This window comes from Mercenaria mercenaria, chromosome 4 (genome assembly GCF_021730395.1).
Source record: "Mercenaria mercenaria strain notata chromosome 4, MADL_Memer_1, whole genome shotgun sequence".
In the NCBI taxonomy this organism is placed as follows: Eukaryota; Metazoa; Mollusca; class Bivalvia; order Venerida; family Veneridae; genus Mercenaria; species Mercenaria mercenaria.
In genome coordinates this window covers 80,895,026-80,923,008 of record NC_069364.1, presented here as the reverse complement: position 1 = coordinate 80,923,008, position 27,983 = coordinate 80,895,026, and the positions used below count along the sequence as shown (strand labels likewise).

Genomic DNA, 27,983 nt, shown 5'->3' with positions numbered 1-27,983 from the left:
GAACTACAGAATGGGCCTGAAACAATCCTACTCTCGGAAAATCTCATTTAAGTTTGATGGTATGCTTACTTTATCTCTGGAAATACGACTGAAGTTATTTCTCTTATAATCACATCATTCTTGTAAAATGCACTGAAGCTGCACAAGGGAGCTAATAAAAAACATTTTCATCATGTAATTTGCTAGTTTTAATATTCAGCAATGCCACTAGGAAAATATTTAGCATACAAAATTGTACTGGCAAATCATCTGCATGTTACTCATCAAAAATTATTTTATTTAAAACTAAACAGGTTATCATATAAATGATGAAACAAGGTTTAATAATATAAAAAAAAAAGGTTTTGCTTTTTACTTTAGTAATATATGTAGTTTTTATGTCACTAGTGAATACATCATACACTTCACTTAGAGAAAAATTAAAAAAATTTGGCATTTCATAAAGAAAAAAATCGTACAAAAAAGGATGTAAAAATCTGAGAACGCTGCAAACCTAACAGATAGTGAAATTATCACCGCTTGGGGAATATGTGTTTGAAATAAATAACAATTGAATGATATTTAAAACATTTCTAAGGCTGAATAAAACCTGAAAAGGGTATGCCTCTAGATATGTGTAAATATTTTTGAAATTAAAATTAGTGAGTGCTTCATTTAGCTGTATTATATACATGTATCATACTTACAAAATACCAACTTAATTCTACTGATCTTATTGTTTACTAGATAGATGGTGTTTTCTTTGTTTTAGATGTTCATGTAGAGGCAAGCCCCTTTTAAATTACTGGTTTGTCTGATGTTAAATCACTGAATATTTTCAAACCTTCTTTTACTTATTTTAAATCACATAACTACTACTATGCTCTACTATGCTATGACTAAGCTATACTCGGTCTGCTTAAATATTCTTTTTCAGCTAAACTCTAAAATGTTGTACAGCTTTCTAAAATATACTATAGTCATCAATGCCTTGTCTCAGATCATTGCAATATACCTTTTCCTATAACAGCACAATTGGTATTTTTTAAAACAGAATTATTGTCCAACCATAACAAAATTTTCAGAAAGTTTGCACAAAACCTATTTCTATCAGTCACAAAATCCAACACTGAATATATATTCTTTAACTGACTAAATTTATTTAAAAAAAAACTAATAAAAAACAGCTAAATAAAAATAAAATATATAAAAGATTTTCTTTGAGCAATGCATGGACGGATCAGAAAAATTGAAAGCAAAGTGGGAAATAAAGAAGTCAACTAAAATAGTCCCCTAGCCCCTTAAAATATGATCTTTCTGTATAATGTATGGTGAATATTATCAAAGGCACACTTTAGAAATACATTTCTTTACCTACTATATTTACATGTTTGCTTTGATAAAGGGCCTTTAAAATATGGACCCATTTCCACATACACTGAACCAGTAGTTTTACACCCAAAATTTCTGAGACACACCTTCATGTCCATTCTACATTTGTAAGGAGCACAACAATAACTTAAATTGCCCTGTTAACAGTCCTGTAAGCAACATGTTAATAATAAAAAATAAGACTTATTACAAATCAAATTAACTTCAACACAGTATTTTTCATGTTAATATTTGACAGAGCAATCACGCAACATGTTATTCTTTTTTTTTAAATTTCAGAAGGCCGCATGTGAAGATGTATAACTGTAGAAGGGTGTAAGCATAAAAAAACTGGAAAAACAGAGTCCACTTCTCCACAAAATAAAAATAGTATTGAAATAGTACCTATATGAAAAATATTTCTCCTGAATATGAAAAAATCATCCTTTTTTTAATTACATACACACTTATCATACATTTTGTATTCAATACAATTTTAACTAAATCTTTATACTTTAAAACAAAATTGAACACTGTGGCAAAATATAAATAAGCAAATACTAACATCTATATCACAGATTCTAGACTAACAGTTGCATAATTATATTGTAATTCATGTAAAACCTAGCATCATACAAGCACAACAGAAAAGTAAAATAGATAGAAATGTATAGTTTTACAGCCTATTACTGATTTTTTCATCAGTTTAAGCTGGTGATGAAGATGAATGATGCATAAAATGATTTATTAGGTTTAAAGCCATTTTCAATGACATTATGACAAAATATAGGTAACAAAGACTATATAAAGCTCTAACATTTCTATCATACATATAAGTTAAATCTTGCATACCAGTACCTGACACAAGTTTACTGGTGTTTACACTAGCGCTGGAAAAAAAATGTCTTTCTGGCTGTGAATAACAAATGTTTAGTATGAATGAACATGTAAATCCATTTAATACTTTAAAGAAAATAGAGTTGAAAAGTAAGTCATTTCTACTGCTATTTGTAGAATATGGTATGCAAGGAAAAAAAATCCTCCTTGTAGGTTTGGATTAGAATGTCGAGTTTAAAGGTAACTGTTTAGGTTGTAATGAGGCTCACAGTTACCCTCAAGCTGGATATTCCCATCCGCACCTACAACTAGTAAAGATTCTTATTAATTAACCTTTAGCCTGCTACATTTCTGAAATGGACTGGTTCATCATTCCATTTGTGCAATACCATTTATTATTCGAAGGGGCTTTCACTGGAAATATACTGACTGAATAGCGAACAGTGCAGACCATGATCAGCCTGCATGGATGTGCAGGCTGATCTTGGTCTGCACTGGTCACCAAGCCAGAATCATTTGGCGCCAGCAGACTAAAGGTTAAACAAAACTACATTCAAATGTCACACTCGGCATATTAAGAAATACAGGCCAGAAACCAGGCATACAGCAGGTCCTCACAAGCTTATTCTGTGCCATACCATAATAATCTTAGCAAGTAATAAATACAGAGCAATCACATCAAAAATATACCTATATATATAAGTAAAAACATAAGCCATCTGTTTACACATTGAACACAATAACATGATACAAAATTAGCTTATCAGAACAATAATTAAAATTACTTAACATAAAATTGAGCAATAGTGTCTGTGGATTATGGCTGTTGATTTTAGATGTGGATCATGACTGTGGATAATAGCTGTGGATTATGACTGTGGATTGGGTGTAAATTATGGCTGTGGATTATGGCTAGGGTTATGGCTGTGGATTACAGCTGTGGATTATGTACTTGGCTTTAATTAAATATTTGTTTGACAATGTAGTCTTTCATTCCTGCTTGATTCATCAGTTCTGTTACAGGCTTTTTTGAAAATTATTGTCTTTATTTAACATCTGAAATATTAAAGGTATATTAGATCCAAATTTAATATTTAAAAACACGCACTTCATAGTTTATGTAAACATAAAATAAACAGGTTTATGTGTAGTAACAGTACTATGCATTTGGTTTAAAATAGTACACTCTGTATACATGCATAGATAAACAGTATAAAATCTGTAATACCACTAAAAACTGGCTGGATTTTTTAACAATCAACTGTTACTGCATGACATTTAATTATGAGTGCAGCTCTATATGCAAACTTGTTGTATATATTTAGTAAATTTGAATATATTTAATGAATATTTTCTACATTTCAAGCAAATATAGGAAGATAAAATATTTAGTGAAAGATGGCCATTGGATATCTTTAAACAAAAGACTGTAGGGGTGAATGTCGGGGGTGGTGAGGGTAAGAATTCTTCGATTTTGAAGATAGGCTGGAGGATTTTTTTATTTTAAGGACAAAAGTGTTGTTTTCATAGTTATAAAAAAAAAATGAAAATTTTTAAAGAAAAAAAATCTTTTCTTTTTAAAGTTTTACAGAAACAGATACATTGCCTTTTACATTAACTATATATATATATTACAATACACATATATACTGACTAATTTTCATCACTGAAGGATTACTAAAACTGGAAATGTTTCCAGCAGTATCGACCTAGACTTAGAAGTAAGGGAGGTAAATAGGACATCTGCAGTGGGCTTGATTGGAAACAAGTTGTTCCATCCATTTCAGGTGGAGACTTCTGTCTGTTTCCAGTTAAATACGAAACCCTTATCTTCACACAGATGGGTGTGACAAAACAGATGTAATTAAAACTGCTAACTGATTCCTAGCCTGGTTTTAAAATCTAAGTCATCATCAAGGAAAATTTAATTAAAAGAAAGCATGTGAACATTAGCTTAAAAGTCTTCAAAAGAACAAGAAACATGCTATGGCTTGAAATTCCTGCATTAAAATCTTTTTTCTAACTGTCCCTCAAAGTAAAAAGTTAACAACAGTAAATTCTTTTAAAATGTCACGTTAATGCCACGTCAGCAATTTGCCAATTATTGAGCCTCAACGTGTAAAAAGGTTCCTCGTGATATATTTTTGAGATTTCATAGGTTTGAATCCTATAGGACATGCTGGGTAAAAAGGTAAGCTAGAACGATTGATCTCAAACTGCAGAAGAAAATGTCACTGTGCACATAGCACAATTATTCATTGTTGTATTACCACAAAAATTATAATTGCTAATTTGCTAATTCAATTCTGATTATGCAAGGAAATATTATTTTCTACGACTGATATATTTTAATTAAAAAACTAAAATTAAAATATACCATTTATGCCAATTTGCTGCCCACAAAAATACTTTTGAATAAATGAGAAGAAAAACCAAAACCCAACTATCACTTAAAATCAAAACAAGGCAGTCTGAAAGACAGCTAAATCCCCCGCCACTGTTATGGATAGTGAAAGGGTAAACCTTTGACCTTGAGCTGTGACTTTGACCTTGAACTGACATGGCTAACTCATAAATTATGCACATCGTCTTGATGAGGTGATCATTTGACCCAAGTTTCATGAAAATCCTTCATGGGGTTTAGGAGATACAGAGCTCAAACCTCTGACCTTGAGTTGTGACCTTGACCTTGAGTTGACATGGCAGAATCATGAGTTCTTGATGAGGTGATCATTTGACCCAAGTTTCATGAAAATCCTTCAAGGGGTTTAGGAGATACTGAGTGGACACAATATGGAAGACTCAAACCTTTGACCCTAAGTTGTGACCTTGACCTTGAGCCGGCATGGCTGACTCATGAGTTCTGCACATTGTCTTGATGAGGTGATCATTTGGCCCAGGTTTCACAGGAGTCCTTCAAGGGGATTAGGAGATACAGTGTGGGCACAAAATGAAAGGCTCAAACCTTTGACCCTAAGTTGTGACCTTGACCTTGAGCCAACATGGCTGACTCATAAGTTCTCATATTATCTTGTTGAGGTGATCATTTGACCCAAGTTTCATGAAAATCCTTCAAGGGGTTTAGGAGATACAGAGCAGGCACAAAATGGAAGGCTCAAACCTTTGACCCTAAGTTGTGACCTTGACCTTGAGCTGGCAGGGCTGACTCACTCATGGCGGGGGATTAATAACACATCAAATTGTAACTTGTGCAACTATACTTATTTTGGTTTAACTTTAACCCTTAGCCTGCTGGTGGCAATTGATTCTGCCTTTGTTACCTGTGTAGACCAAGATCAGCCTGCACATCCATGCAGGCATGTGCAGGCTGATCATGATCTACACTTTTCACCATTCAGTCAGTCTTTTGGTAAGTACTCCTTTTAACAGTTAATGGTACTGTCCAAATTTAAAGATGGACAAATTCATTATAGAAATTTAGCAGGGTAAGGGTTAAACAAATAAATTCGAGTTGTTGACTTTGACCTTACAAAATAATTACAATGTAACCAGCAGGTTTCTTTTACAAAAGAATAGAGATATTTTTGGATTATTTCTGTTCTGAACAACAAACATCTCAGAAGCATAAAAGAAAATCTTGAACTAAAATAGAAATATCTGAACAAACAGAAGCTTCTTTGTTGGATTATTTCTGTTCTGAACAACAAACATCTCAGAAGTATAAAAGAAAATCTTGAACTAAAATAGAAATATCTGAACAAACAGAAGCTTCTTTGTCATCAGTATAACAGTAATTTTCTCTAATTACATTATTTTTCCATCAGTGTAATACTTTTTTTTCAAAACAGAAATGTATCATATTCTGAACTTACAATAGATGTGAGACAATTTACAGTGAAATAATATAATTTCAAAGGCATTAATGTCCACATTTTCAGTCAAAATGGCCATTTTATTGAGACATGAATTTGTCGAAGTCCAATTTTAAAGACAAAAATAAATAGACATTATATTTGTAATGCTGAATGTTAATCTAGAGGACTTACAGAACTATAACATCATAAAAATTAGTAGCCCAAATATAACAAGAGCTGTTGGAGGGCAGCTATGTTTGACTATTCAGCAACCTTGTCACCAAAGAAATTTAACTGAATGAGTACAAAAGTCGAAATAGGGCATAATTTTGTAAAAGTGCAGTAAAAAAAGCAGAGTTATGGAACCTGTGCAGTACATGTCAGATCATCACAGTGAATAAGTGTGTTAAGCTTCAATCCATTCCCATTTGTGGGCACTGAGATACCAGTTAACATACAAAAACTTAACAAAACTGGACATCGATGCTGGTGAATGGGCGAGTGAAATAGCTCTACGTATTCTTGGAACAGTCAAGCTAAAAATTTCTAAGTATGTAAACAAGATTGCACTACACTCAGCATTGTCCACGAGAAATATGTAAGTAACTTTTTTCATGTGACCCCATGGTCCTGCCCCTGCATAAACAACTGTACCCAAGCTGACTACGAATCTAGCACAGATGAAAGCTTTCTTCTGCATTATTCTTTAATTTCTCCTGTGTTTTCTATCAGCTATCATCCACTGCCTTAGTACACCAGCTACTTGGTCCTCCTGTCTCCAGCGGGCTTGGATCTAAAATAAATTAAACAAGAGTGCCAGACTGTCATAAAATACACCCATCATCAAACTTGGCATAATTCAAGGACCATAATCCAAGAGTGCCTGGGGCAATTTGGCTGGTTATGGAATTTGGCCGAGATATTATGCCCACAAACATTATCTGTAAGTTTGGGGACGATCGATGAAAACTGTTCGACTTAAGAGCAGACAAGGCTAAATTTGCAGTTTTTCAAGTAATTTAAGGGCCATAATCCAAGAGTGCCAGAGGGGCGATTTGGCTGGTTATCAAACTTGGCCAAGATATTATGCCCACAAACATTGTCACCAAGCTTGGTGAAGATCAGATGAAAACTGTTCGACTTAGAGGGTGGACAAGGCTAATTTGCAGATTTCGAGTAATTCAAGGGCCATAATCCACAAGTGCCTGGGGCAATTTTGTTGGTTATTGAACTTAGCCAAGATATTATGCCCACAAACATTGTCACCAAGTTTGGTGAAGATCAAATGAAAACTGTTTGACTTAGAGAGCAGACATGCTGTTGGATGCCGACCGCATCCAAAAGAGATGCTCTTGAGTGTCTCCCCACCTAACTAAGAGGCCTGTAGGCTGTACTGGTTCTTCCCAGGAAAGATGGCTTTGTGTGTATCGGTGCTATACACTGGGCACGTTAAAGAACCAGACTGACTATTCACAAAGAGCTAGGCTAAGTTAGCCAGACAGGCCTGTATCTAAAAAAGATTTCTCTCTATCTATTCTGGGGGCTTTATCTCACGGTGTCCCTCTCAAAGACAGAATGACCTTTTTAAATAATGTAACATAACATACATGGTCCCAAGCATCTGGTGCTCTGTCTCTGTGTACCGTTCCATGCACTGGAGCTGACATGGGTCTTTTGCGGACACTCTCCACTGGAAATAAATAACATATTCTATTTAAGCAAGTCTACATAAGATTCTTAGACGAAAATAGGAAAGAAAAAAGTGTTTCATCTATTAAATTCTACAGACTTAATTTTTTCAGAGATTTACCAGTAGTTTAACAAGCCGGCTGCTTTTCCAATGGTTAGTTACAACAAGAGCACTGCCTTGCAGGTGCTGACGCTCATCTGATTTTTTTGTATAATAGAAATATTGTCCTACCCATGATTTTCTAAGTCTAAAAAGGGCCATCATTCTTGCAAAAAGCAGGATAGAGTTATGTTTCTTGATGTACAGCGTTCGCTTATGATGGTGAAAAACTGTTGCAAGTTTTAAAGCAATAGCTTTGATAGTTTATGAGAAAAGCTGACTTAAATATAATACTCAACCAAGAAAACTGATTTTCTAAGTCCAAAAGGGGCAATAATTATTGCAAAAAGCAGGATGGAGTTATGTTTCTTGCTGTACAGGGTCAGCTTATGATGATGAACAAGTGTTGCAAGTTTCAAAGCAATAGCTTTGATAGTTTAAGAGAAAAAGTTGACCTAAACATAAAACTTAACCAAGAAATCTGATATTTTCTAAGTCCAAAAGGGGCCATAAATCTTGCAAAAAGCAGGATGGAGTTATGTTTCTTGCTGTACAGGGTCAGCTTATGATGGTGAACAAGTGTTGCAAGTTTTAAAGAAATAGCTTTGATAGTTTAGGAGAAAAGCTGACCTAAACATAAAACTTAACCAAGAAAACTGATTTTCTAAGTCCAAAAGGGGCAATAATTCTTGCAAAAAGCAGGATGGAGTTATGTTTCTTGATGTACAGGGTCAGCTTATGATAGTGAACAAGTGTTGCAAGTTTCAAAGGAATAGCTTTGTTAGTTTAGGAGAAAAGTTGACCTAAACATAAAACTTAACCAAGAAATCTGATATTTTCTAAGTACAAAAGGGGCCATAAATCTTGCAAAAAGTAGGATGGAGTTATGTTTCTTGCTGTACAGGGTCAGCTTATGATGGTGAACAAGTGTTCCATGTTTCAAAGCAATAGCTTTGATAGTCTAGGAGAAAAGCTGACCTAAACATAAAACTTAACCAGGCAATGCCGACGCAGACGCCGACGCCGACCAAGTGATGACAATAACTCATTTTTTTTTCAAAAAATCAGATGAGCTAAAAATGTGTTCATGAACACCCACACAGATGCTGGAGGCTGCAAACTGGTCAACATTCCCCAAAGCAGCTTACCAGTCACCATTAAGTTAGATTGTGTTACTATCAATGACCTCAACTTAAAACTGAGCCACAACATTTTTTAAACAATATTTCTTTATTAATATTTTATTAATCTTTTCTTCTTGCTGGGTTTAGAGTCAAGCCAACACAATTTAGGCCATATGACAACCTTTCTAGCTGAGGAAGACCTGAGGTGTCACTCTGGGCATAATTACAGCCATGTGTAGGCATGTAGGTAGAAGAAAATATCTTCAGTAAGCCAGCTGTATGGCTTCTTCACATGATAAATCATATTTCTGTCTTAAAGTGATGTTTGTAAAACTTGTATGACACCTTGTCCCATTTTCAGTCCTGTGATCACTATGACCTTGATCTTTGACCTAGTAACCCACAAAAAGGGTCATCAACTTCATAAGTCTAATCATGCTATCAAGTTTGAAGGTTCTTGGTCAAGTGGTTCTCAAGTTATTGAATGGAAATGGTTTTCAAGGTTCAAGTCCTGTGACCTTGACCTTTGACCTAATGACCCAAAGAACAATGGGATTTGTCTACTTGATAAGTCTAATCATGCTATCAAGTTTGAAGGTCTTGGTTCAAGTGGTTCTCAAGTTATTAAGTGGAAATGGTTTTCAAGGTTCAAGTCCCTGTGACCTTGACCTTTGGCCTTATGACTCCTAAAACATTACGAGTCATCTACTTCAGAAGCCCAATCATGCTACCAAGTTTGAAGGTACTGGATCAGGAAGTTCACTAGTTATTGGATGGAAACCATTCACTCTACAAACCAACCAACCGACCAACACAACTGACAGGTACAAAGCAATATTTCCCCGCTCCTTTAGAGGCAGGCATAAAAACTTACCTTTGGAGACTGTGGTTAGGGTTGTCGTTACTTCCTGTTTGAGAAGGCCTTTTGTGTACTGAGCCATAGACAAAAGCAACTGTGGACCACCGTGTCTGTTAAACAGCTGCCTCAGTCTGGTGTCACTGTTTACCAATATTCGTACAATGATCAGTCCTATAAATCATGAAAAATTAAAATTATCTTACTATCATAACAGCCTTTTACTTCACTTGAAATAAGGCTGTATCATACAGTATTCAAGTTCAAAATGCTCCTGATTTACTTTAAAGACAAAACAAGAGAAGTGGAAATTCCCCGAAAACCAGGATTTTCAAATATTTTCCTTTTTTAGTTACACTGACTTTGACCTAACAGTGAACTTGACCCTAGTGGCCAAATCCCCTTCTTTACTTATAAATTTCCTACATAGGAAGTTCCATTGCAATATCTCTTTCCTAGCTAGAGCTATTGAGCATAAAGTGTTTTTCTTTTTTAGTAACAGTGAACCCGAATACAATCCAAAGCTAGTTCTTCATAATAAGCTTGCTTTACACTAAGTTTGGTGACAGTATGTTAATCATAACTAAAGTTATAATCCAGAACCCACCCTTTTTGACAATTCCAGCAAAAAAAAGTTAAAATATAGTTTTAGTAACTGTGACTTTGGCATCTAAATGGTTCTATTTCTACTACAAAAGAAAAAATATAGGGGCTCAGTGGGATTTAAACCATCACCATCCATTCCACAACACAAAATGTAGCTTTCGCCCAACGCATTAGACCACTGCGCCACAGTGGAATTTTCTAAGTAAGCAAATTTAATATGCATTTGATTTTTCACCTTGTATCCCGTCTCCCGACCAAACCATAATTCTCCTGCTTTTCAAATATTTTTGAATAGATCTTTGTTGCTCTATGGTGGACTTCATGATTCAAAAGTACCAGAAAATATAGCAACACTGAATCCAGCTCCTCATGTGTCATATAAACACCAATGCACATCTTGGCATAGCTAGGAAACTGAACGATATACTTGGATAGGTTAACTGAAACATGACGGACAACTGATTTAGTCAGTTGCAACCAAAACCAGAGTTCTTCAAGACATATTTGTGTAACATACACCAAATAAGAAAAACACTTATGTGTACATACCGATAATTTCTAGTAATTCGTTGTCCTCATTAACACGCAGAAAGTCTATCAGTTTTGGCATACAACCATAGTTTGACAACGCCATGTGGCTCTCACCCTGTGACAGTAGACAATAAATATAAAGTTTATTTTTTCTATTTATTTTCTTGTGTAAAGGTAAAACTAACAATGGACAATGAAACAAAGCTTCAGTTTAATTTTCACTATAATGATCTTACATGCCTGCCTGTGTAAAACAGGGTTTTCCCTACCCGAGGGACAGTATGGAATGAAAAACTGAGCGTTATCGAGATTTTTTTCCCAAGCTATCATAAGGGTTCAGAAAAAAGCTGTCTTACGCAGGCAGACATGTTAGATAATTTTTCTTGCCTATAAAATTCAAAGTTGATAGTGACGACAAATAGATCTGCAATGGTATTTCCTGGCATTATTTTTATAGTTTATGACATCATGTGCCGGAAGGACACATTTTTTAATTCAATAGTATATCTCATACGGTATATATCGCATGTGACCACAGAGGGATCAATCCTGATTTTCGTTGCTTTGCCTATTAACTTGACTTCTCTAATAACTACTTCCCAGAATGTCAGGTAAAAAAAAGCCAAAATCAAATGGTCTGTAAATAAACAGTGTTTCAGCATGTAACTGTGATCAATTAATCTACCAGTACCATCAAACTTGGAAACAAGATTCAGAGCTCTGAAAGCACCCCTGACTGGCTGCAATTTTGAAACTGACCAATTGCCGCATTCTGAGATTTTGGCCTTCAAGCCTGTACTATCTTGTTATATTTAAGAACAGTCACTGACACTTTACCCATGTAATGTGGTGTAGGAGGAGGAACAATGTCTGATCCAAATATCATAGATCTTCCTGAGGTCAAACTTAAACCCCTAGCAAACTAGTCTGCAAGTCTATTGAGCTATGGAACAACAATGATTACCATACCATTCCTAGCAAAGACAAAACATCAAAAAAACCAACCCAGTGATAAATCAACCCCAGAACTGTGTTTGATATGGTCATTTTCTCCCTGTAGAGCTAACTGGATGGGCCTAAAAGGGCCAAAGACAAATCTTACCTCACCAAAGTGAACAAAATCATACAGCAAAAGTACAGAATGTTTCTTTAATTGACGAGATTTTGTGAAGATCCCCGTCACAAGCCTCTCTCCTAATCCCTCAGTAAGGGCCTCACGGCATTGTTGGGCTATAGGTCGACATCTGTCTATTACAGGTTTCACATGTTCCTTACTGCTCACTTGTGGCTCTTTTTTAGTCTCTGCCTCAAATTTACTGTGTTCAGTGAACTCTGTAAGGAAATATATATACCAGTATATAACAAAACTGTTGAATTATAAATGCACAGTGATGAGGGACAAATGATTCAAAGTCACTGACAATATCATTAAACCATACAGACTTCTACAATGTATGGCATACAAAAACTGAGCGTTACTATTTGACTGTTAGCTGCTCCAACAGCTTTCAATAAAATAAGATTTATACATTTTTATAACTCATTCTGCATCTCAATGAGAAGACTAGACTGAAACACTACCCCAGGTTCTTTCATCCTATTTCTAAGTGTTTTATAACTGGTATCTTTAACATGCTAGCAAGCATGAGAGGTGTTGTACATTTCATTTCTACCTATGAACAGACTCGTGCTGAGTCATCTCTTAGTTTGCTACACTGCATGTGAAAGTCTGAAACAAGGCAGTGTTTCAAATCAGTTAATTTAATACAATGTCAATATATTCAAAGCTTTGTTTCAGTCTTAACTGAATTAACTTCCATTGTATTGAATTAATTCAACTGCTACAGTTTTGTTTCAAACTCCTTTAAATTTATGATGTTCCTATTGTTGCTTTTTGGAAGTGTTGACTGCCTATAGTGATCTACATCCTATAACCTGTCATAAACAGACTATCAAACTGAGTCTGCTATTAATTTTCATTGGTTGCATTCTATGCCTTATAGATTTGATTTATAGATTTGCATAAGCAACCAACTGACCTTGCAACCTTTCATGTATAATTTCCAAGCCCTCCTGGACCACTGGCATATTCACTTTGTTTACAACCGGTTTCTCAGCCCGGACCTGGGTCTGACTCTCCTCTAAGGGAGGACCCAGTGCTTCTTTGATCAGGACTGCCATGTCTGGTGACATCTGGTGCAGCGCAACACTCAGTCTCTTGTTTGTGCCGGGGACAGCACCAGCAGTCTGTGGCCTATAAATATCAAGATAAGATATTTTTTAAGTTTCTGTTTGCTTTAGTTTATTATTTGATCAACAACTAACACCTGAAATGAAGGTAAAAAACAGAGCAACAGATAAGCTTTCAGAGTAAATTGGGTATTACTCCACCATTTTGGTTCGAATTGGGTATTGGCTATAAACTGCATAGGATATTACAAAAGCAGTTACCCCAGTTTTACATTAATCGGGTATTCATGGGTATTTACGTAAATACGCAGCTCATCTGCTGCTCTGTTCAACTGAATCTGCAACAGTCACAACCATAACTTCTTCACAATGGAAATGCCCTTTCTTTTTAATAAATATCTTATACTAAGATTAGTAAAGGTGAAGTGATGTAACCAATCATTTTCTGATCAAATTACGGACACTGTCCTATGATTAAACCATTTCATAGATATCTTACAAAATCATATTAATAAAAGAACCAGTAAGACAAACCTAATACAAATTTTAATGAACACAGGTTTACATCACCTACACTACAAGTATTAATGAACCTAGGGATATGAAATAAAATTTTATGTTTGATGGAACAAAAGAGAAATATTTTAGGACTAAAAATAGAAAGTAAAAAGACCTTTTACCTTTGTCTTCCTGCCTTGCCTGATGAAACTCCCGAACCAGACATGAGTTTTGGAGCCACTCGCTCTTCAAGGGGTTGGATCAAACATCGTAAAATTTGGAGAACAAGTATCTGTGAATAGAAGGAATAAACATTTTCTCTGAAGTTTTTCATTTTACGACACTTTCAAATAATGTCTTCTGTAATACAGTAAACATTGTATTAAGAGACCACACAAAAGATTGCAAAAAAAAATGACCTCTTAACCCTCATCATGCTGAACATGACTGAGTCGGCCTGTGCGACCAGTGTAGATCATGATCAGCCTGCACATCCATGCAGTCTGATCATGATCTGCACTGTTCGCCATTCATTTAGTAACTTTTTTTGCACCCCTTTTTAAAGTTAATGGTACTGTCCAAATTGAAAGATGGACAAGCTCAATATAGAAATTTAGCAGGCTAAGGGTTAATTATAATAGAATGGTCTCTTTATAAAGGTAAACCAGGAAGGATAAGTGGTAAGCTGAACTGATGTTATGCCAGACACATTAAAGAAACTGAGATAATTATTTTTCAAGATCTGTTTCATGTGGCGTTGAATCTGATTTGGTTTAAATAAGGCCAGAGAAAATAAATGTTTAGATTCTCATCCGAATTCTGAGAAAAAATGGGGCGGGTGGGCACTTTTTATTTTTTATTTTTTAATTTGGAAATATGGCAGTCTGGAGGTCAATTTGATGAATTATATTTAAAATATCACTGTATTGTGTGTTGCTGTGTCTCTGAAATCTTTCATATGTAAAACCCATTTTGAAATACATATATATATGAAAAAAATAATTTCATGTCATAAACTTTTATTGGTTGCGGGTTTATCCCGCTACCAAAGTTAATGTATTTCTGACAATCATATAGCATCTTTATTTGATTCCAAATTACATTCAAAGGATGTTCATGTGCTTCACAAAGTAGTCCCATTCATGAACAATGCGGATGAATTATCAATGATCAAGCAGTTCTTATTCAACCTCTATCCATTCACACTGACCATTTAGATTATACTAGATCTATCAAAGATAAGGACTTCCAGCTGTCAATTTAGATAAGTTCATGTGAGGTTAATCTTAGACATAAGGCACATTTGTATTTGATTCTTATACATGTATATTTATAGACTGGCATTTAAACTGGAAAAAAATCTAGCAAAACCCGCAACCATCGGACATCTCAAGGCTTTGATTTTATTTATAATGTGATAGTAAATCATTTTGTCTGATGGTTGATTGTATCCTGTACAAATAAGTGCATATAAATATACAACAATGGCAAATCAATATTTATCTGTTCAGTGTATTTGCAAATTCAAAATATTTAGTTCTGTCAAAGTACAACGACGACCCGTAAAGAAAACATTCCTGCTGAGCAGGGTGTCAGCTCTTTCACTCCCAAGTCTTTTCACTCCCAGGTCTTTTCACTCCCAAGTCTTTTCCTCCCCTGACTATTCACTCCCATTTTCTTTAAAGAGGTGACTTTTCACTCCCATTTTTATTTTGTTCTCTAGAAATTATGTTTTAATTATTGGGAGGTCAATAAAAATTAATGGTTTTGAAAATTTTAATGTTTTATGTATTTTTTTATAATGCAGATTATATAAACTGAGTATTGTGAAAATGTGTAGGATTATTTTTTTCTGAGAGGGGTACTGTAAAGATAATCCAAAATATACTTTGGAAATATTAATGAAGTTTTTATTTTTTTATATATATTATTGACTGTGTTATTATTAATAAGTTCTGAAAATGCAAGTTTAATTATTAATATTCTAAAAATGCAAGTTTAGTTTGTTTTGAGTATTTTCAGTATAAAGAGGATATTGAAAAAGAGAGAGGATATTAAGAAAATACCTATTTAATAAAACTTTACTGTGATGGCCAAAATATGTAATTTAAACTGCTGAGAACTTTTGGGTTTGCATTTATTGAAATGGACTAATAGAAACTATAAATAGAGACTAAAAATGTAACTGGAAAACATTCTAACAAAATTCATACTTCACTGTATCAAAAGTAAAAAAAGAAAACTTGATTTTTTTGTGTGTATTTTTTTAGTCCTTTGGTCAAAATTTTCATAAGTCATTATAGCATTGTGTTTGATAAATTTTTAAATTGTAATAACATTACCTTATACCTTGTGAAATAATTTGTGAAACATCTTTGATATTCTGTATACTTAAAAGCTACCAACTATCTCATCACCATGAGATGTAACCTCCTTGATTAGTTGTATATTAACAAAGTTATCAGTTATCACTTGTGTTTGTTTAACACTCCTTGATTGAAAGTTGCTACCCTAATCATCACCTTTCAGATCAATATCATATAGAAATTGCTAACCAATACTTCCCATGTCTTTAAAGTTAAAATTCATCATAAGATAACACAACATAACATAATTTAGGTTAGGTTAATTAATTATTGCTTGTATGTTCATTAGCTGGATTATATTTAGAGACAACAAAACTGAATAATTTATTAATTTATTCACTTCTCTTTTATTTTTTAATGTAGATATGTAAGATAAGATAAATAATTACCCAAGACTGTTTTTTTTTTAGTATCATTGTTAGTGCAACAAAAATAATACAAAACATAGAGTGTAAAGAAAACAATCTTATAAAAACAAAATTAAGGAATTTTTGAGGAAATGAGACTTAAAAATTTTCTGGCATGATAAAAAAAGATCTTTAAGCCAAAGCAAGAATGATTTTAAGTATTACAGTAGGTTTTAAAGAAGAGTAATGTAAAGATCTGGCTGAAACATCTTTCTTTCAAATTGAAGTTTGGTCATATTATAAACATAAGAATATGAGTTTTTGTTTCTAAAATATTTTTAAAATTCCAAATCAAGAAAGAAAAAAAAGATGAATGCGCCGGGAATGGTAAAGTATTAAAAACAGCAATTTCTCATGTGTTTCTGTAGTAGATTCTATAGTTTGTCAATAATTAAGTTTTAAAGCCTTCTTAAGAAATATAGCACGTCGTGAATTTGCACGCTTTAACGTAATGAATTTTGCAAGATTATTAGATGAGCATAATATGATTAGGTATGTTATTCCAGATTGTGGGTCCCGAGTAGCTCAAAGATTTATGAAAAAAATCTATTCTTGCTTTTGGTATCTTTAGTTCATTGTTTTGATTTGATCTAAGTTCACATCAGATATTTGGCTGTGGTTAAATTTTGAAGTAAGATAGTCAGGGGATTGCTCGGACGAACCTTCCTGTTACAGCCAATACATAAATCTAACTGTGACATAATTAATGAAATTTAATTTACAATACATAATCCAACAATTTCATAATTCACTTTTCAAACAGTTATGACACCAGAATAAAAGTTAGCATAATTATACAATAATACTCAAGAATGAAATAAATTAAAATGCTTGGATTATATACTAGGGAATATAACGGTGGTTATAACAAGTTTTTCAATGAGGGATTGATAATTAATATAACAATGCATATTTTTTTTATATCACTTCTCTCATTAAATCATCAAAGGACATCAAAGATGCTGTAGTAACAATACATAACTTAATTAAATTACATCTTATTCATATTTCAATAATTACTGATGATAGGCAACTGAAACTTCGTTTCCAATACAAAATAAATCGTTCTTTCAGAAAATGGAAAAAAAGTAAAAGCAATAAAAAAAATACTATAAGGACCCTTTTGCTTGACGGGGCTCTATTATTATTGTCATTATTAATATTGTTATAATAATTATATAATAATTATTATTGTTATTATGTACAATGTCATTGAATATATCATTGTAATGTATAGCATTTAATCAAATTATCCAGTTTCAGTTATATCTAGAAATATGAAATTTCAATATTATATATCATACTTGCAATAATATTCAAATATTCTTGGAATATCTATTTAGAATTCAGTTCCAACCTAAATATTAAACAATGAATTATCATAATAGAAAAAAATGAAATGAGAGTGAATAGTCACCCCATAAGGTGACTATTCACTCCCATTTTGGGAGTGAATAGTCAGGGGAGGAAAAGACAGGGGAGGAAAAGACTTGGGAGTGAATGGTCCGGAATTCGCTGAGCATGTACGGCTAAAAGCTATATTGATGATGCTATTGGCTAAATTCGAGCTTAAAGTATAAGATACGAGGAATATAGTAGTTTTACACCTGAAAAAATTCAGATGTTTCTTAATTAGATGCACTTGCACACATAAAATATTTTATCCTATTTCCAGATCTATGAAACAAATAGCCAGTTAGTTCAGTATAGGGGCCTACTTTGCACCTGAAAATGGCATGACTCAGACTTCCCCCAAAGGCAAATGTTCCTGTTAAACACAATTGAAATATTGAAATCCAGACCACAGATACTTATTTCTAATAAATAAAAATCAATAACAGTCAAATAAGGATAAGAAAATACATTGGCTTTACCTTTTTCTAAAAGTTTTTGAAAACGAAAGTAGGTTGCCAGAACGTCTGCTAGTCGTGTGAATTGCCGATATTTTAAGATCATTTCTCTTAATTTATTATAATAAGAGGTAATGTCATGGAAAATTTTAATATCAGATACTGTCAAATGCTGTTAAATTGTCTTTGCATCACTACAATATGTCAGATTTTTTCTTTAAACTCGAATATTTTGCAATGTTTGTGCAAGTGTACCAGTATCCGGACATAAAATGTTGGATATCCGGATTCTGACTAGAGTGGTGGAACCTATGCTCGCGGTATTCCTATGCTCGCGGTATTTCGATAAATACACTCTCTGCAGAAGCACAGATAAAAATATTTCATCATGCTATGTTAAACACCGACCAGTGGTAAAATGCAATTACAACAAACGTAGCGATAGCCGCGCGTGCCGCACACGTGACGTATACAGCAGCCAATACATTTTATGCAATTTGTAACTGTCGCATAAATCTCGGACAAATATGTAAAAATCACCCAGAACGATTCGTTCGATTTTTAGAAATCATACATTACATTCAGATATAAGATACATTTAAGAGCAAGATGTGATGAATGTGATGCTTGGCTACACTACGAGTGCCTGGAGTGCCTGTCGAACCATGAAAAGTTCGATGTTGATCATAGTATTTTGACAAAGTCCAAATGGCTCTTTCTGAGATGTAAGGAGGAGTAATTTTCCTACACACAAAAGAAGTGTAGGAAACATTAGTGAATTAATCACTGTCATTGTTTGAATCATTAATACTTGAACATTCTGTTTTTATATAACATTATTATACGTTTTTAAGCTTTGTTCTAATAGTGACTCCATTTTTGTAAGGAAAATATACACATAAAGGCACATACAAAATTTTATTCTTATTTCTTTTGTTCTTCACATAATAAAGGAGTAATGTTCTAAATATTATATTCACATATGCTTGTTTGTTCATTTTTAGCCTGCTGAATTTTTTTTCGCCTTTAGTTTAATAGATATAACATACTGCCAGCATAGGTTCCCTTCAGGGCGATTTTACACCTTTTCACGTATGCCGTGTCGATAGCTCACGAGAAGACTAAGTCGCGTGATGACGCACATCGGCAACATGTTTCGATAAAAGGAGGATAACTTTATGTTTTTGTATAAGCAAATCGAAATGATAATTTTTTCTTGCTTCTAAAAATGATAATATATGTACAAAATACCGCGAGCATAGGTTCCACCACTCTAATAAAAAATTTCGAGGTGGGGGTTTCAGACAGGGGCGGGCAGGGATGAGAATCTAAAAACTAATTTTCTATTGCCTAATCCCTTAATTTTACATACACACTGATCTGCTGGATTCAACGTCACACCAAAACACAATTACTGGTCATACTTTCCAGCATTTCATGGTGGATGAAAACCCCCAAGTGCCTCTCAGAGAACTATTTCAAGCATGGGCTGGCACCTAGGTAGAACCACTGATGCTCCACAAGCCAGCTGGATGGCTTCCTAAAATGAAATAACTCTACACCTCAAGGGAGGTTTCAAACCCATTGCCATGAGGGGTGATTCGAAGTCAGTAACCATAATTACTTGGCCACTGAAGTTCCTGTTCACCGATCTGAAATCTTTATTCAAGTCATCAATTTAGTTAATATAAGCTGTAGGAACTTTCTCTAAATAAATCAGGGATCGAATTTAACTTTTTTTCCCACTAGCAATTTTTTTACTAGTGCCATTTTTTCCACTACCAAAATATAGCAATTATTTAAAGACTGTTTACATGCTAAATTTATAAAGTTGTTGTGTTGTTGTTTGATTTCATATAAAAGTTTTATGTTCAGCTCAGTTTCCCACTTTTTCATGGTTCGAACTGACCGGGACTTAATGGTTTTGGAAGGAGTCAAAGTACTCGATGATTCTTTGGATTTCTGGCTGGACTCGGAAGTTTTAGGTTATTCCTGGTCACTGCCTGTGGTGTCGCTAGCATTTTTGGACTCCGCGGACCTTTTTTGCCTGAAGAAACTTGTTATTTTCCTGTCCATTTTCGCAGTTGCGAATCACTGACCAAAACGAAAACAAATATCGTCTAGACGCTTACTTAGATATCTGATAATTACATTTCTATAAAGCGACAAGCGTCTACAAGCAGTCACGTGATTTGGTAAAATAACTACCCCAAAGGAGTTTTTAAAGAGCAATGTATTTGTCAATTTTCGAACATGATCATGAAAATATTTGAGTGCCATGATCTCCTACTTGCATTTTTTGATTCTTACTTGGAATTTTGCGAGTAAGCAACCGCTAAATTTGATCCCTGTAAATGTGAAATCATCAAAATTAAATTTAACTTATAAGTAAAACATGTACCTGTATACTCTCATCTGAACAATAAATGAATGGACACACACATCTGAACACATCGGCTTCATACAGACACTTGCGTAGTAACCGTCTGTCTGTACACGCCTCTTTATGACGTAACTCTGCTTTACTTTTCTCCATGGCAACATTGTGACTCGTGTTTGACTGTGAACTGGTTAAGTATGGAGTTTCCTTCTCCCAGACTTTATATCCATCCGTAGCAAAACCTTTACCAGAGTCTGACTGGGATTTCAATCTTGACTCCACATTTTGACTAGATTTATTATCATCTGATATCTGTGGTGTGGAGAATGATTTAAGCTTGCTTGGAGATCTGGATTTTCTTTTTGGAGATTTGACTTCAAGTTTTGGCATAATGTCTGGAAAAGCTACACAAGTACAAAGAGCTGAACTCAGTGTTAACTCCAGCAGACTGGTGATCAGAGTAACTTCCCCTGGTTCAAAAACTGTGTCAAGACTACCTAGATGTCTCCCTTTAACGGACTCTGCACGCATTTTGGAGAATTTGTCAGCATAGGACAGCAGCAGATCTGTTACAATAATCCCGACTCTGTCCCAAATGGCTTGTGTTAGACCACGATTTACCTTGGAAAGGCGCAATCTGAAATAAGTGTAGTAAAATTACTGTTACTGCATTTCATAAAACTAGTTGAATTATGTAAATAAAAGTTCAGTTTAGATGTTTTTTCTATCACTGAAACTAAACATGAACATAGAACAGTGCCAAACTGTCACAATATATGCCCATCACAGCAAAATTTAATTACTTCCAAGCTTTAAAATATTCTATTTAATGTCAATTTTTTCAATTTTATCTAACACAAAGGCCATAATTCCAGTGCAACAAAGACCATCCAACTTTGCCTAGATAATATACCCATAGACATTCCAAGTTTAATGAACATTGGATAAGAACTACTTGAATTATTAAGTGGACACTGTCAATTTTCCTCATTTTAAGTAATTCAAGGGTTATAACTCCATAAAGACTTGACAAATCCAACTTGTTACCAAGTCTGGTGACCACTGGATAAGAACTGCTCAAGCTAGTGAGTGGAGAACTTTATTGGATGTGCCAACTGCCGCAGGTGATTACATAATACATCCCATTTTACGGCCCTTTATCACTCCCTGACCTAGTTTTATTAGCCCAGATGACCAAGTTTCTAAGTTTACCTAGATTCTTTAGACATACAGACTTCTGCATTGTTAACAAAATATTTCTTTGATTTTACCTAGTGACCTTGTTTTTTTACCTCAGATTATCTAGTTTCTAACTCAACTAAAGTTTCATAAAAACAAACATTCTCGGATTCAAGAATATCAGGTTGTTATGTGTCCTCTAAAGAGGTATATTATTCAGTCTGGTGACCTAAATTTCATTAAATACTAACATCCTGACCAAGTTTTATGAAGATCAGACAGAAAATGTAGCATTTAGAGTGTTTACTAGATTTCTCTATGATTTAACTCAACGATCTAATTTTTTATCATGTTGACCTAGTTTTGAACATGATCTAGATTTTGTAAAAACAAACATTATGACAAAATTTCATAAATATAAGATTGAAATTGTGGCCTCTAGAGTACTTAATGAGCCATGCAGCTAATATCTGACAAGATTTTTGTAACACAGCATTACATTAAAGATTCTTCATATAAAACAGAATATACCTTTGTTTTTCATCATCTGTGAAAGTTGTTAGATCCACTCTGTTGGCGCTGAACCCTAGCCGAGACTTGTCTAACGGCCATAAGCACATGTACTGTAGCACTTGAAAGGCCTGGGCCAGTAGGCCTAGTTGTATGGGACATGTATCAATGCATGGCTTCATGTGAACCTTTGTTACAAGGCCTAGATCATCTACCTCCACTTTAGCTAGCGAAACAGTAAAAAATGTGGCTAATCATTTGAAATCTCTTGAAATATTTTTTTTTCATTAAAGAAATTACGTTTTCTGTGTGTTGTTTAATCATACATACCAGCAAACTGGTCTAAATTTTAAGATTTTCATACAAAATATTAAATCATAATACTCTTTACAGTATAAATGTGTTTTTAAACAGTATATGCAAAGGGCAAGGATGTTTTATGAATGGATATTAAGTTTTGATGCACCTCCAGTAGACTATAGATTTAGGGCCTGGAACCAGTCAAGGCATGTAATCAGTAAGATTTGTTACTACTCATATAAAATAATAAAATGGTTAAAAACAAGAGCATTGCTATGTGAAACAAAATATATGCAGTAATGTGCCCATCATGTCTGAGAAACAAAGGTTCAAGCATTCTGAAGTTACTGAGCAGAAACTAAATTTCAAACTGCTGGAATGATGGCCAGCACAATCACATAATACATCCATCTAATCATTTTGCATGACAGTGACCTTGAAATCTGACAAAGAAATGTCAAATCAAGAGTGGTTCATGGTGAATGATCTTTTTGCACTAACTTTGAACTTTGACCAATTAACCTCCAAGCAATGTGCCTGCTAAAGTTGATGGCTGTAGTACAAGCCCTATGCAAAACATTTAGAGAAAACAGCTTTTTAACTTAAGTTAATGCGACCTTGACCTTTGTCCGAATGGCCTCAAAATCAGTAAGGGTCATCTATTTTACATAAGCAATAAGCTAGCCAAGTTAGAGGTCAAGGGGTTTACAAGACACTAGGCAAAAACAGTCTTTGTACTAAACAGTCTCTGTTACACTGACCTTTGACTAACTTAACCTCAAAACTATTAGGGGTTATCCACTACACATTATGTAATATGCTTGCAAAGTTTGAAGATCGTAGCTCAAGGCACCTCAAGATGTTGAATAAAAATCAGTTATTGTATTAACAGTCAGTGTGACATTAATTTATGACCCATTGACCTCATAATCAGTTGGGATTATCCACTAGTCTATGCATGAGCAATTCTCCTGAGGATCGTAGGTCAAACCATTTTCAAGATACCGGGCAAAAAAGTTTTTCGTACTAACAGTCATTGTAACCATGACCTTTGAGCCATGGACCTTAAAGTTCATAACAGTCATCTACTGCATATGAGCAATGTGCAAATCAAGCATGAGGATCATAGGTCTAAGCATTCTTAAGTTATTGACTGGAAACAAATCATTATCTGCAAACAGATGAATAGACAACCAGCGTATCACATATTACGCCTTTTCAGAAATATAAAAAAAGTCTATACCTATACCTTCCCTAAATATTACACTTTTTGTCATATCCAGGAATTTTTCCAGCCCAAGCCACATCTGACGTTCCTCATCAAACCTCAGTTTAGCTGATACTACTGTCATAGCACTTGATGTTGCCATCTGTGATAGACTGGTTAATGAATCTTGCTCTAGACTGGGCACAAGGTAACTACTCAACTGTAACATCAAATCTTTACACAGTCCAAGTTTACGGCTTGTACACAAGTTTCTAATCACCTCTGTTGCATGCTGGCGAACTTTTCTGCAAATATAGGCAGCAATAACGAGGTTACAAGTCTACAATAAATCATAGTCAAACAACCATTATAATAATTTAACATGAAAAATTGAGTATTACAGACCAATCTCTTCTTCCCATATTCCCCATGACTCTGAACTGGAAATTTAGACTGGAACTTGGATACTAGGCAGTAAACACAATAACACTGCCTGGATACTAGGCAGTAAACACAATAACACAGCCTGGATACTAGGCAGTAAACACAACACATCCTGGATACTAGGCAGTAAACACAATAACACAGCCTGGATACTAGGCAGTAAACACAATAACACAGCCTGGGTACTAGGCAGTAAACAAAACACAATAACACAGCCTGGATACTAGGCAGTAAACACAATAACACAGCCTGGGTACTAGGCAGTAAACACAATAACACAGCCTGGGTACTAGGCAGTAAACACAATAACACAGCCTGGATACTAGGCAGTAAACACAATAACACAGCCTGGATACTAGGCAGTAAACACAATAACACAGCCTGGGTACTAGGCAGTAAACACAATAACACAGCCTGGGTACTAGGCAGTAAACACAATAACACAGCCTGGAAACTAGGCAATAAACACAATAACACAGCCTGGATACTAGGCAGTAAATACAATAACACAGCCTGGATACCAGGCAGTAAACACAATAACACAGCCTGGATACTAGGCAATAAACACAACAACACAGCCTGGATACTAAGCAGTAAACACAATAACACAGCCTGGATACTAGGCAATAAACACAATAACACATCCTGGATACTATATATATAGGCAGTAAACACAATAACAACAGCCTGGATACTAGGCATTAACCAATACCACAGCCTGGATACTAGGCAGTAACCAATAACACAGCCTGGATACTAGGCAATAAACACAATAACACAGCCTGGATACTAGGCAGTAAAGACAATAACACAGCCTGGATACTAGGCAGTAAACAATAACCCAGCCTGAATACTAGAAGTAGCCAATAACACAGCCTGGGTACTAGGCAGTAACCAATAACACAGCCTGGATACTAGGCAGTAACCAATAACACAGTCTGGCTACTAGGCAGTAACCAATAACACAGCCTGGGTATAAGGCAGTAAACAATAACACAGCCTGGATACTAGGCAGTAAACAATAACACAGCCTGGATACTAGGCAGTAAACACAATAACACAGCCTGGATACTAGGCAATAAACACAATAACACAGCCTGGATACTAGGCAGTAAACACAATAACAAAGCCTGGATACTAGGCAATAAACACAATAACACAGCCTGGATACTAGAGAATAAGAGAGTGAGCACAATAACATATGTTCATATAATGCATGTTGAAGGCTCAAACACAATACTTCAGGTGGTGATCGGCAAACTGTTAAGATGGTTATACATGAGCACCTTTGACTTTTCAGTCATGGAAGAACCCTAACTTAAATGAAAGGATTAAAATGAAAATAAAAACTAAGTAAACATATGAATCAATAACTTGGTCCCTCACCTGCAATGTGACTCTTTCATACAGCACAGTAACATAGGAACCAGACTGCTAGTTCCTATCACAGTGGAAACACCTGAATCACTGATTGTGAGAGATGATAGTAAGTGAAGGGCAGCACACTGGGGACCACTGAAATCAGATACAAGATTAAAATTAGTTGTTAATTTCTTCTTTTTAAAGATATATAAAAACAAAATCTACAAATAGAAAGGGTAGTTAATTGATTTTAGCTACAGCTAATTGGGAAAATGCGTGTCACTTTCTGTTGCCTGTGATCAATATTACATTGATCATGTTGACTGAGTCTGACAAAATGTGCAGAAATTTTCGTCAGTTTGCATAAAATAGTTAACTTACTTACTTCATTTCATTTTATGGTTTTGTTAGAAACTTTAATAATTTACTATTTACTCTAATTCATATTCACTGAGCACTTGATACAACTTAAACATTTTCCTGGTTGCCCAATTAAGATAGAACTTATCAGCTTAACCTTTGTCACAGTGCTCTTATTTCTGACAAAACATAAAAGAATAAATAAGAATAAAAAACTTCAAAGAGTTTCAGACAATATAAATTTTTTCAACCACTCCTGTAGTTCATAAAATATGTAGAAAAATTTCTAAAGCATCAGTCACATCACTTAACACCATGTAGAATACAAAGTTTTGTCATACCATATCCTGCAAGTATCACCTTAGACATACAATGCCATATTTCAAGGTGTGAGACTTTTTCTCCCTTAATTTCATGCTTTCTAATACGCCTGATGGCATTACTCAAGTTACTGAAGGTTTCAAGCAAGCCTAATATAGAAAATATCCAGGGAACACATGTTTTGCTCGGGTGAACCTTGGTGCTCAAGCCATCGATGTTCAAGCTAGGGATACTTCACTATACATTGCTGTTTTTAAATTTTTTTGAAATGTTGATGTCAATTTGGAGACATGCCCCTTAAGACACAATAGAACAACAAGCAAACATACCATGGACCTTCCCTGATTATACTGACTGTAATTGGTATGGCACTACTATCAACTAGATCTGGTGGTATACAGTCTGTATGTGACAGCAAACTTGTTAGTATCTCAACATAGACTTCCTAAAATGACAAACACAATGTACTAACTATTCTTAAAAGCCAAAAGTTAAAACATGGGACAAAGTCTGCACATATTAACCTTCAGCCTGCTGGCGGCGAGTTATTCTGCTTTTGCGACCAGTGCAGACCAAGATTAGCCTGCTGGCGGCGAGTTATTCTGCCTTTGTGACCAGTGCAGACCAAGATTAGCCTGTTGGCGGCGAGTTATTCTGCCTTTGCGACCAGTGCAGACCAAGATTAGCCTGCTGGCGGCGAGTTATTCTGCCTTTGCGACCAGTGCAGACCAAGATTAGCCTGCTGGCGGCGAGTTATTCTGCCTTTGCGACCGGTGCAGACCAAGATTAGCCTGCACATCCGTGCAGGCTAATCATGGTCTGCACTGTTCGCTATTCAGTCAGTAAATTTTAAGTGAACACCCCTTCTAATAATAAATGGTATTGCCCAAATTGAATGATAAACCAATCCATTATAGAAATTTAGCAGGGTAAAGGTTAAGGCACTTTTAACAATTTGTAAGAAATGCCAAACCTTTAACATCTCTATTTTTTAATGTATTTCATATGCAAATGAAAATTACAAATTCGCTGTTCACCTACACATTAGTAGCCATTCTTCAAACGTTAACCAAAATATAAATTTTTTATTTAAGTGGTACCTTAAATTTAGCGCTAGCATTCCTCATCAGCAAAACACTGGGCAGTATTTCATCTGTAACAAATGCTATGAAGTCCTCATACTGGGCAAATGATCGGAACACACAGCATGCTGCGTACTTCACATCCAGGGGTATCTCACCTCGAACCATTGATATCAGTTTGGGTAAGAACTTTGTAACGGATAGTTCGTACCAGTTTTCTTTGAACTCCGGTTTGGAAAATATCTGAAAGAAGGTAATAATAGTTGTAGAGACTTTTTAAAACCACATCTATATAACTATGCATATATTTTGATTATCAGGCCTTTTGGTGGACAGAGACCCCATGCATGCCACTTTTGGAATAATTTCAGCTGGATGGCTTCCCGATATGAAAGAATTCTACGTCTCGAAATAGGGTTTCGAACCCACAGCAGTAAGGGACAGTTAATGGTACCGGTAAGTCTATGACTTTAAGAACACAGCTTAACAGTCCCTGAATATAATATAAACAATCAATATCAATACACAAAGTTATACAGCAAACTGAAATTTCTGATAAATTCATGAAATCAGTTTTCTCAAATCGAAAGTTAGGACAAACATCAACTACTAGTCAATA

General features: G+C 34.8%; 1 protein-coding gene across 2 annotated transcripts in view; it reads right to left on the bottom strand.

The window, feature by feature from the left end:
• Positions 1–175: 175 nt before the first annotated feature.
• The window catches only part of LOC128556479 (uncharacterized), a 35,680-nt gene continuing 7,872 nt past the window's right edge, over positions 176–27,983 (bottom strand). For both annotated transcript variants that reach the window (XM_053541780.1, XM_053541781.1), the window contains exons 7-19: positions 27,383–27,607; positions 26,612–26,727; positions 25,626–25,754; positions 23,838–24,100; positions 22,310–22,514; positions 20,621–21,236; positions 13,779–13,888; positions 12,948–13,162; positions 12,011–12,240; positions 10,927–11,023; positions 9,790–9,945; positions 7,610–7,692; positions 176–6,795 (exon numbers count right to left, since the gene is read on the bottom strand). In XM_053541780.1, the coding sequence (XP_053397755.1) occupies positions 6,709–6,795; positions 7,610–7,692; positions 9,790–9,945; positions 10,927–11,023; positions 12,011–12,240; positions 12,948–13,162; positions 13,779–13,888; positions 20,621–21,236; positions 22,310–22,514; positions 23,838–24,100; positions 25,626–25,754; positions 26,612–26,727; positions 27,383–27,607 (2,532 nt within the window). In that variant the 3' untranslated portion in view covers positions 176–6,708. The remainder of the gene's footprint in view (positions 6,796–7,609; positions 7,693–9,789; positions 9,946–10,926; positions 11,024–12,010; positions 12,241–12,947; positions 13,163–13,778; positions 13,889–20,620; positions 21,237–22,309; positions 22,515–23,837; positions 24,101–25,625; positions 25,755–26,611; positions 26,728–27,382; positions 27,608–27,983) is intronic.